The following is a 12,266-nucleotide window of genomic DNA, read 5'->3' as shown; positions in this document are numbered from 1 at the left end:
TTGCTCTGTTATGACACTTGTGGAAAAATTATTACACAGGCGAGAGAATGTAGCAGGACTTGGTGAAGTTTACACACCCGTACCATGTAGAAATTTGTGTGAGTGCGCAGATATTGAATAAAGCAGTGAACACAAGATTGTTGCTTCACATGGGTATCTCGCTCTTCTTTTCGTAATGTTCAACATGCTAACTTGCTTTGTTCAAACTGGTTGAAATGGCTCTGAGCACTATGAGACTTAACTTTTGAGGTAATCAGTCGCCTAGAACTTAGAACTAATTAAACCTAACTAACCTAAGGACATCATACACATCCATGCCCGAGGCAGGATGCGAACCTGCGACCGTAGCGGTCGCTCGGCTCCAGACTGTAGGGCCTAGAACTGCACAGCCACTCCGGCCGGCTAACTTGCTTTGTGCTTTCTGTCTTACGTGGTAGCTGGAGTCAAATGTTTTGCAGTAATGCATTAACAACACAGATGATTTCTTCAATATTACAACCATTTGCACAGTTAAACTTCATATGTGTTATTTTCAAGTATTGAACTTAAGCTATATAAATCGTCAGCCATAGCTGGAAGATTGTTCTGCCCACTTGCTCCACCTGCACATCAGCAATTTTCATATAAAGAACTATGTCATTACCAATGATTACATGACACAAAATGTTTGGGGTATGGCATATCTTTCACAAGCAAGAGCTGAATAGTATTTTCAGTATTCTGAAGTAGCCACTGACTACGCATTTCACATTTGTTTATCATTCCTTTCAGTTCATGTGACACACTTTTTATATACTCAGCCTGAAGATTAATACTTTCACTTTGAGCACTTTTAAGGTTCGAGTTCTCCAAATGTATCCTATGAGCTTCAGGATGTTTCCTCCTACATCTTAGTGTAGGTAGGTATTTGGCACAGCCAGGCATCTGAGTGGGAATTGCATATGGATAATTATGCTATATGATGAAAGCTACCTACAATGAATGATTAATTGAAATATTGTTATAGTGTACAAAAGTAAATATTTCCGAAAGCGTATTGTGGATGGGGCTCCATTTAAGCTTGCAATAACGAATCTAATGTAGCTTTCGAGCAGTTTATATCATGTGGCTGAAAATCTTGTTCACACACCTGTAAGAAAAGGGAGGTAGTAGTAAAAATCGTATTCTCAACATGAATTTGAGTGACTGGTAGACTTTTTGGTAGCTTACAATACGTTTTTCAGCATGCCACACAAGACAGTATGTTCTTTAGTTATATGTTTAGAGATGAATGAAGAACAAATTTATGGCATACTTACTACATACTGTTTCGTTGGCATAAAATTTTCTCTAAGTACCAAGCATGTCAACTTCTCATGTCATATTTTGTCAGTTGGGCAACTGTATACACTAACTTTAGGGCCTTTGCAGGCAGGAACATATCACTTCCTTGTCATTACACATACAATTAACAGAACGATCAGCACTCGAAACGGTCTACACCGTTAACACACGCTACAAGAGTGGCCGCCAGGTGTGACTTCACAGCAGCTTCAAACTTTTAGTGTTCCTGCCCTATTCCCAGGTGGCGTTGCTTTTACTGAAGAATGATGTTTGGTGAGGCAAGATGGCAGCGTCAGGAAGTTTGAGTGTGGTACTAACCAAGATTTTCTGAGAGGAAATGATGTACGTTTTATGAGATGGTTTGAATTTCTGTAGCTGAGCATATATTTGCGTACTACTCGAGTTTGATGCATACGATGTAGAATTGTGTTATGACAAGAGCACCAAGTTACATATATACACGTTTAAAGCAGACTATAGTTTTTGTTAAGAACACTTAAATGAATAAAGACACTTGTTATCAACGATACATATCACGTTCTACTTAAAGCAGCACTTTCATAACGATTGTACTACTCAAAGAAAAGTTGATGTTGATCAAAACTGGTTAAAAGCATGGCATTAAGCTACGCCTGTTAATACTAGACTATTAAACCCCCTAAAATATATACAAACTATTTAAACACTGCCTGTGTTTCGGATAAGACAAACTGTAATGTAATTATTTAGGCTCACGTACAGTAGAAAAGCAACCATATGTAAGATGTTTCTAGTTATTCTTGCATTGATACATGCTCCTCTCTTTGTAATATCCGCCTGCAGTACGAAAAATTACCGCCATATATTGACCATTATGTTAAAACTGTAATGGTAACTTAGTTATATTAGTTTATTCCCATTTTTAAGAGTATTTAATCATTAAATAAACAGCTGTTTACACGTCCTTCGCGCTCGCCTCCTAATTGCTATTATATGCTGCTGTATGTCTGTGGCTTGAATTTCTTTGCTACTTCACAACATATTTTTCCAGAACATTTATTTTTTGTGTCGAAAAGCTGCCTGTGAAAGAGTGGCTTTTGTTACCACATGCTAAACAGCACAAAGCTTAAAAGAAATAATTGGCGTATTTTCACTTCTTTTAGGAAACAATAGAGCCCAAAAAGTACAGTATCAAAGGCCTGTAGGAGCACGAAAGTATACAGATTACACGGAAAATGGATTAAAAATAGCTGTAGACGTGGTGAAGAACAGTCGCTCACTAACGTAGGCTTCTGAAAAGCATGGAATTTCAAGGTTTGCACTTACTGCAGTAGTGAAAAGATGAACAAACAAAGAAGGTAGGTCTTTTGTGTTCTCCAGTGAAAAACAAGAGCAACTGGTTGGATGTGTGTGGGTGGTTGGAGATTGGGGATTCCCACTGACTGTCTTTGATATTAGGCTGGCTGTCGGGGCCTGTCTTGACTGAACTGGAAAGAGCGAACTACGATTTAAAAATTCCAGGCATTCATTTTAGTGAAGGATACATGAAGAGACACAATAGTGCCCTTACTGATCGGTGGTGCCACAATATTAAGAGAAGTAGGGCAGCTGTGAGCAAAGGAACTGTAAACAACTATGTTGACGAACTCACAGTCTCTCCTAAACGTTGACCTGTGTATGATAGTGAATTAAGATGAAATAAACATGACAGATGACCCACATCGAAAAAAAAAAAGTTGTACGAAAATGCACACTCCATTCTGAACGGAAATGTGTATCACAACTGGCTAGAAAATGGTCCAAATGGTGCTATCTGCGACAGATATAAGAATGTATAGATAACCTTAAAAACATTTCAAGACCGGTTCAGGAAGATAGCAATGCCATATTTTAGAAAGTTCGACAAGAATGCTGCTAAAGTTCTGGTAGGGGTTAACCTGGCAAGCGATGTACCATCACATATAATTGAAAAATGCAAGAAAAACGACATTAGGTTTTTGTTGTTACCCCAGAATAGTGCACACTTTACCCAACCACTAATGTAGCTTTCTTTGGGCCGTTAAAGCCAAAGTGATGTGAAATTTTTAATGCATGGAAAAATAAAAAATCGTGGCACTGTGCCTCAAGATAAGTTCGCTCGCCTTCTGAAGAAATGTACCAAGGACTTAGATGATGAAACCACCAAGAACAACTTGAAGATGGGTTTTAAAACAGCAGATATTATGCCTCTGGACTGGAAGCAAGTTCTGAAGAGGCTTATGGGTGGTAAATTGGAAGAAGAAGAAAATTTGGATTCTAGCAATAACTGGCTTCAGTCATTTGAAAATTTTCTTGAAGAGAGCAGGAAAAAAAGAGACCCACCCTGTAAGAACACGAAAGAAAAGGAAACTGAATATTCCAGTTAGAAGAGGCACTGAAGGACCTTAACCTCTGGAAGAACAAGGCTGCAGCTTCGAGCCTGAAGCAAGTGCTTCAAGAAAGAGAAGGAAACATACCAGTATTCCAGATTCAAGTTATAGTGAGTTCTCACTGCAAGATTCATGTCAGTTCTAATTGTAAATTATTCTTCAGGTGATGACTTTAATATCGTAACTGAATCAGAGGAAACACCTGTTTTGCCAAGGGAAACAAAAATACATACATAAAAAGAAGTTTTGCATCACCTCGGTTCCGAGAGTTCCAGAACTAGTGCAGAAAATTGGAACAGAGACCGATATAAACATCATTTCCACCCTTTTAATTGCTCATGAAAGCCACATTGCATGTTGTACCACCATACAGCGAGACTTTCAGAAGCGCTGGTCCAGATTTCTGTACGCACTGGTAACTCTAATACCCAGTAGCACGTCATCATGCACTGATGCATGCCTGTATTTGTCGTGGCATACCATCCACAACTTCATCAAGGCATTGTTGGTTCAGATTGTCCCACTCCTCACCCGGCGATTCGGCGTAGTTCCCTCAGAGTGGTTGGTGGGTTACGTCGTCCATAAGCAGCCCTTTTCAATCTATCCTAGGAATGTTCAACAGGGTTCGTGTCTGGAGAACATGCTGGCCACTCTAGTCGAGCGATGTCGATATCCTGAAGGAAGTCATTCACAAGATGTGCACGATGGGGGCATGAATTGTCGTCCATGAAGACGAATGCCTCGCCAATATACTGCCGATATGGTTGCACTATCAGTCAGAGGACAGCATTCACGTCTCGTACAGCTGTTAAGGCGCCTTACATGACCAGCAAAAGTGTTATGTCGTTATCATGCCACCACAAAACATGAGGGAACCTCCACCTTGCTGCATTCACTGGACAGCATGTGTAAGGCATTCAGCCTGGCTGGGTTCCATCCAAACACGTCTCTGACGATTGTGTGGTTGAAGGCATAAGCGACACTCATTGGTGAAGAGAATATGTTGCCAATCCTGAGCGGTCCATTCGGCAAGTTGTTGGGCCCATCTGTATCTCGCTGCATGGTGTCATGGTTGCAAAGATGGACCTCGCCATGGACGTCGGGAGTGAAGTTGTGCATCATGCAGCCTATTGCGCACAGTTTGAGTCGTAACACGACGTCCTGTGGCTTCACGAAAAGAATTATTCAACATGATGGCGTTACTGTCGGGGTTCCTCCGAGCCATAATCTGTAGGTAGTGGTCATCCACTGCAGTAATCTTTGGGCGGCCGCAGTGTGGCATGTCATTGACAGTTCTTGTCTCTCTGTATCTCCTCCATGTCCTAACGACATAGTTTTGGTTCACTCCAAGACACCTGGACACTTCCCTTGGTCAGAGCTCTTCCTGGCACACAGCAACAATGTGGACGCGATCGAACCGCGGTATTGACCATCTAGGAATGGTTGTTGAACTACGGACAACACGAGCTATGTACCTCCAAATGTGTGAATTCCTAAGGGACCAAACTGCTTAGGTCACTGGTCCCTAGACTTACACACTACTTAAACTAACTTATGTTAGGAACAACATATACACCCACGCCCAAGGGTGGACTCCAACCTCCTGCAGGAGGCCGTGTACCTCCTTCCTGGTGGAATGACTGGAACAGATCGGCTGTTGGATACCCTCCGTCTAATAGGTGCTGCTCATGCATAGTTGTTTACATCTTTGGGTGGGTTTAGTGACATCTCTAAACAGTCAAAGGGACTGTGTCTGGGATACAACATCCACAGTCAACGTCCATATTCAGGAGTTCTGGGAACCAGGCTGGTGCAAAACTTCTTGTGATGTGTGTACAAATATAATTTTTGAAACATGATGTTTGTGTTATTGTCTCACTCATCTTTGACTAAATGGCAAAACAGGAAGTCTCAGAAATGTTCAATGCTAATATAAAAAAAATAAACCAGAGGTAAGAAGTATAAGGGTGAATTTTTTTCTGAAAATCTCCACATCATCGGCAAATGATTGTGTGTTCCCAACTGTAGATGATGAGATGAATGGCAACATCGCAAATATTGTCAGTGTTGTAGGGGAAGCTATACAGTCCGATTTGCACTTTAAGAGTGAACTGCCAACATTGTAATGAAAATGTAGAGCTTCCTGTCTAATAAACTTGATGTGTAAACTATAAAACTGTAATTGTTTTCAATCTTTTTATCATAATACGTGTTTCAAGCAATTGATACGTCTAATTTACTACGGTATATTGAAAGCTATGCAACTATACAGAAGTTGTGGCATCCACTGGGAACTGTAGCTCATGGTGCTACTACAGAAAGCCACAAGCTGTGGCATTGTATTAGTTATGTGTCTTAATGGGGCTATAGTATTTATTATTATTTCATGTTGAACGGAACTGAACTGAATAAAAAAATTGACAATAATTTCAGGGTGTTCTTGTAGTGCCAGAAGCTGCGACAGTGTACTTGTTGGTCACTGTCCTGTTTTTTTTTTTCAGTAAGAAGATAAAAACATTCTGAAATCAAGCTAACTATAGCAGCAATAATTTAGTTAGCTAGTTAGTTAGTTACTTTCATGTTCCATAGATCATTTTGCACGATAAATCATCATGCTGTGGAACGAATCACCTTACATTCATATTGTAAATTAATTTTACATCACCATATAATTTTTTCCCCCCGACATGAAAACAAGATATACAGATTGAGCTAGCGATTCCTACCCACTATCTTTTGCACATTACAAACAGAAATTCTTCTACGGAATAGGAGTTGTCAAGGAGAAACTTTTTCAATTTATTTTCAAGTTTTACCTTGCTGTCTGTTAGACATTTTATATGGGTAAGTGGTCAAAAATTTTTGTTGCAGCTTTGTGCACACCTTTCTGTGCTAAGGACAACCTTAATGTTGAGTAATCAATGTCATTTTTTTCTTCTTCTATTATAATTTAATCAATGTCATTTTTTTCTTCTTCTATTATAATTATGTACCTTATTGTTCCTTTTGAACTGTAATGGAATATCTACAACAAATTTTGTGAGGGAATAAATATACTGTGAAACAGTAGTCAGAATGTCCAACTTCTTAAACAGATGTCTATAAGATGATCGCGGGTGAGCACCACACATTATCCTTATGCACGTTTTTGGGCAATAAAGACCTTCTATCTTAAAGATGAGTTACCCAGAACATTATTCCATATGATATTACTGAATGAAAATATCCACAATATGTCAACTTACTGATTTCTCTCTCCCCAAAATTTGCTATGATTCCAAGTGCAAATGTTGCTTAACTAAGTTGTTTTAGGAGTTCCAATTCGTTATATATGATGGTAGTATTTGTTCTCGAAAGAACAGTTTCCGTGGATGACCATGCAGCTTTGCTAGAAATGAAATGATAATTAAATAGACACCCTAGCTGCAAACAGGCGTTGATGTACTTCATTCGGGACATGTTGAAAATGTGTGCCCCGACCAGGACTCGAACCCGGGATCTCCTGCTTACAAGGCAGACGCTCTATCCATCTAAGCCACCGCGGGCACAGAGGATAGTGCGTCTGCAGGGACTTATCCCTTGCATGCTCCCCATGAGATCCACATTCCCAACATGTCCACACCACTACATTCGTAGTGCGCCTAATAGATGTTTGCCCATCATACTCATTACTCGTGGCAGATTAATCTACCAAGTCCCATACGAGTTCGGGCATAGCTTGTGCGTTCGCACAAGAAGGTCAATGGCCGGGAAGCCATGTTTTAACTATATATGATGGTAGTATCTGTTCCCGAAAGAACAGTTACCGTGGATGACCAATGCAGGTTTGCTAGAAATGAAATGATAATTAAATAGACACCCTAGCTGCAAACAGGCGTTGATGTACTTCATTGGGGACATGTTGAAAATGTGTGCCCCGACTGGGACTCGAACTCAGGATCTCCTGCTAGGGAGACTTTTGTCATTGCTTTTGAACTTGTGTTCTGTCTTAATATATATGCAACAACTCCTCATTTTCTCACATTACTTCTGCATGAGTAAGATGCTGGACTGTAATCTTTTATATGTAACTTATCTAGCCCTGTGGTTATGTGGTGCTCAGACAGGTGTCTCTCTTTTCCTCTAAATTTTGCAAGTAGGCAAGAAGCTGTTCTACCTTATTGCTCAGTCCTCTAATATTTTGGTGGAATAAGCCAACCTTACTTTTCTGTGCATTCTTGTGGGGTTCTTCTGTTACACTGACTTATTTCAAAACAGGGTGCCTGAAACTTGATTCTAACCTAAAAAAGGTACCCCTCTAACACAAGTAATCACAGGGATCTTGCATTTTGTGATGGTGGCCCCTCATACATTTCCTGCAAGATGTTCAGTCAACCTATCATTCTCTCTCCTATTCAGATGCAGGCCATATCTAGTATAACCCCCACCTCCCAATTGTAGCAACGGGCACTGCACTCATATGAGAATTCATTTAAGTCAGCAGTAACCCGCTCAATTCAGAGTTAACACGGCTCACAGCAGTATTAACCCAGGACTGGTAATGCACTGCAGGACTCCATAAACTCACAATTGTGTGTGTAGTTGCTACTCCTATTTTATGTAGGTCACCCCTAATTCTGTAATCACAGTTCTTGGCCAGGCTATTTCCTGCTCCAACTACAAGATCCTCTTTGCCAAAACCTTTGCACAATTTTCCTATTTCCTCTGTCACCTGGTTAAGGCTAGCACTGGACTTCATAATACTTGTGATCTGGTACCCTCCTCCTAACTTTTTCTGCACTGTCTGGCCTACACCCAACGAGTTAAAATTTTAACTCGTTGCCTACACCCCTCCCATGGCTACTACCTGGCAGCAAGAGTCTTTTCTTCCTACTCTCTTTTGGTATCGACCTACACTGACTTTCTTGGATAGTAGTCTGCTGCACATTACTGGAACCTACGGCTGTATGATGCTCTTCCCCTCCTACGATGACTATGGCAGAATACTGGTGTCGAAATACAGAACCTAGCTGAGAATAATTATGTGCACAGATATCTGCGCAAATAAGTCTTTGCGTATAGAGCGGGATTACTGCCTCGTGTTTTGCATCAGTACATATTCTGTCATACGCGATAAACCAACCAACCGACCAACAGAGAGACAAGCGTCCTTCGAGCTACCTTTTCGCTGTGTACAAACCGAGGATACATGTTTAAGACACTTAGAGTTGCAGCATTGTCGTGCTTGTAATTGCTTTTCGTTTGTTTTGGACTGTCAATTTTGTCAGAGATAATGACTAACAAATTGCATAATCGGCGAGTGTTTGTGTGTACAGCTCGTTGAAGCGGAATTTACAGTTCATTTAGCACAGATTGGTTGAAATCTTATATTGTTTGGTTTCAGATGTAAATTTCACGACCTTCTAAATATCCGACACGATGTCATGTCGCGGCTGTGCTTCTAACTTCGGCTTCTTCAGGAAAGAGGTATATTATACTCACTGTTGTTTGACAGCTCAGTGTGAAAGATGTTCCCACTTTAAACCACACCGTTATACTTGCTAACGGAAATTATCACACTCAATTTGCGACCGTCGCTGAAATTATATAAGCCACGAAATTCTTCGAGACTGTCAGAATCCACTTGATTCTAAGTAATTAACCGTTCATTAGTGGTTTGATGGTTGTTGTCTCCTACAGTAGATGGCTGCAAGCTATATTTGTTGCTGGACTTAAGAGCGAAAAGCGAAGATTTTTAGAGAGTTCAGGTTCAGTCCCTTGCCTCTTAAACAGACAGTCTCATTGATTTTCTGACTTTAATGTATATTTATTTAGTAGTATCTGAAAACTGCAATAGGAACATAATTAGCCGATACATTATTTTGTTCCGAAATACATTTGTGAACATTGTTGAATATTAACTTCATTTTTGCACATAATTATAAACTACTCACCTATCTCTAGAGCTCCAGTTGCTTTCTCATTTTTCTTTTCCTGTATTACACTTTTGTGTAATTGCAATGAAGTTACGTTACTGTCATCTGTTGACTTATTTTCCTTTTGCCTAAAAATATAGCTTATTTGCTGGTATGCTGAATACATTTTCTGCCACCGTATCCAGTGTTTCATCAGTGAGCTCTGTGTTTGTAGGTATTTAGACTTATGTCACTTTCCCTATGCGGCACATTTAGTTCAGAATCGGTGTCACATTGGAAACATATTCTGTTAGGTTTAACTTAATATACATTAGCATGTAAAGGAGTGAATTATTGTATACAACAATAGACGATAATAAAATTCTGATGATGTATTCTTTATTGTCATATAATTGAAGCATGTGTGTTTATTCTTGTAATACTTAATACATCCCCTATTAAGGTGAGAGTTTGTGACCATGAGCCATAGAACAATTGAGTATTAGTTGAGTACCTAATAGTAAGTTTAGATTTGTAGTTTTCCATGTAATTGTTATACTGGTATGTATCATTTATCAGGAACAATTTGGGTATTGTTGGGAAGAGCTATGAGATTATTTTCCATTTTGAAACAATGAATAGTACTATTGAAAGGTTAATCAGCTCAGTTTAGGTCATTGTATTCATTACTGATGGTGTAATCTGGAGGCCAAGTGATTCTTCTGTTGCTGCTTTAACACAGTGGTATGTGGACATTCAAGCCCAAATGTCCAGGAATGTTGATGGGTGCTATCATCCTGTTGCAGCATAATGCCTGCCCACATGTTGCCAGGATTGTTTCAGCAGTGCTTCAGAAGTTTCGCTGGAAAGCCCCTTCACACTCATTGTACAGTCCCAATTTCTTCCAATTCTGTTTCTACAAATTTGGAGTTGTGAAGGAAGACATTCATGGCCTTCGATTTGCATTAGGTGAAGAACTGCATGACTGTTTAGTCATGGTTTCATAGGTAGGCACAACCATTTTTCTATGGAAGCATTGGTCATCTTGTCTCACTGCAGTAAATGTATTAACAGTTATGGCGGTTATTTTTGAAATAATAAACATTGTTCTTACTTTTTTCCAACTGTCTTATTTTCATTTGATTTCTCCCTTATAATTTTTGTAATCAGCAAGAGAGAGGATATTTTTAATATCAGTGAGATCACTACTTCAGTTACAACTGCAGAAAATAGAATTACATTAAACAAATGAAAGAAATGCACAGTACAAACTTCTGAGAGGATTGAATAACTTCAAACACAAGTAAGAAATTAAGAAAAGTATTCAGCTCATGGGAAGGAGTGTCTGAAGAGCTTATTGAAGGCCACTCTTAAGTACTGTTTACCTTTCCAAAAGACTGGCTGAGAAGGTGAAACATCCTGTGATATTTGTGATGTCGTAGTGAAGCTCATTATGTGTAGCATTATTCCCTGAAATTACTGTGGACCTCTGGTTTTGTGCTGAGTAGAAGGCGTTCTGAAGTAACCCATGACAATCTATGCTAAAACTTTCTAGACTTGCCTTAAAAGTTTTAGCTGTAATGCCTTCCTGAATGCATAGGTGGTACATTATGTACTAGAGGTGGCTACCAGAGCTGCTGACTGTAAAATGCATATACTTTTTTGTTTGTCTTTTTTGTAATATTTATGGACAGTATGAAGCATGCAGCTGCCATTGTTCCAATGGTACCCCTGTACTTCATCTTGAACAACAAAATTGAGATTTTCACTGAAATCCATTAAAATTAACACTGATCCTTCGTCAAGTGTTTCCTTCTTCATCTTCAGATAATCAGATTGTGATACAGAAATGAAAGAGAGTGGTGATTCAAACACTTCTTTCTATCAGTTGATACCCATTGACTGTACTGAACTATCTCATCAGGATCATAGTCTTCTATTTAATTTTCTAAGTCGGTTTGAAGCAATGAACTGGTGGGGCATTTTTCACACAGACGAAGCATACAGGCTCAGTTATTTATATCACATGTTATTATTTTGACTAGATCTTTTTATGTTTCTTTAATAGAAATGGAATTTAGAAGCAATTTAACATTTTGGTGGTACATGCACACACATATGGTGTGTGTTCCTGACTTTCTGTCAAGACCAAGTAGGCAGCTTAAGAGTAAGGAACTGAATTTTTTCACAATTATTTGCATATTCAATTTTCTGTTTGATTTTGTCCATGAGTTCATCATGATGTTTTGCCTTTTCTTCCAGTTCTGTTAAATCACTGTTAGGAATAGTGCTTGCATCAGCAGCCAACTCAACTTGATATGTATGTGAAATTGTAGTTTTCAGAGCTCCAGCTGCTGATTCCAATTTTTGTTTGGCTGCTGCAAACCAGCTATGTCGAGCAACTGAATGCAGCTTTGCAGGATACTCCTGATCTAGTTAAGCTAGTATTGAGCACAGATTTTTCAGGAGTCTGCACCTTCACATTACTGTCATTTACTTTCAAATTCTGAAGGTGGCAGGGGTAAAATACAGGGAGCGAAAGGCTGTTTACAATTTGTACAGAAACCAGATGGCAGTTATAAGAGTTGAGGGACACGAAAGGGAAGCAGTGGTTGGGAAGGGAGTGAGACTGGGTTGTAGCCTCTCCCCGATGTTATTCAAT

General features: G+C 39.5%; 1 protein-coding gene and 1 non-coding gene across 4 annotated transcripts in view; one reads left to right on the top strand and one right to left on the bottom strand.

Annotated features, from left to right (window-relative positions):
* Positions 1-7,181: 7,181 nt before the first annotated feature.
* Trnat-ugu lies at positions 7,182-7,256 on the bottom strand. Its single transcript has one exon. It is a non-coding gene; the product is annotated as a tRNA-Thr (tRNA).
* Positions 7,257-8,711: 1,455 nt separating this feature from the next.
* The window catches only part of LOC124612832 (abscission/NoCut checkpoint regulator), a 163,691-nt gene continuing 160,136 nt past the window's right edge, over positions 8,712-12,266 (top strand). Inside the window, exons 1-2 of one of the 3 annotated variants that reach the window (XM_047141258.1) lie at positions 8,712-8,894; positions 9,094-9,176. In XM_047141258.1, coding sequence (XP_046997214.1) covers positions 9,129-9,176 — 48 coding nt within the window. In that variant the 5' untranslated portion in view covers positions 8,712-8,894; positions 9,094-9,128. Of the gene's footprint in view, positions 8,895-8,971; positions 9,177-12,266 lie in introns of those variants that run through there. The other 2 variants (XM_047141259.1, XM_047141257.1) reach the window with 2 other exon arrangements.

This window comes from Schistocerca americana, chromosome 4 (assembly GCF_021461395.2).
Source record: "Schistocerca americana isolate TAMUIC-IGC-003095 chromosome 4, iqSchAmer2.1, whole genome shotgun sequence".
NCBI lineage: Eukaryota > Metazoa > Arthropoda > Insecta > Orthoptera > Acrididae > Schistocerca > Schistocerca americana.
This window is presented reverse-complemented; position numbering and strand designations above follow the sequence as displayed.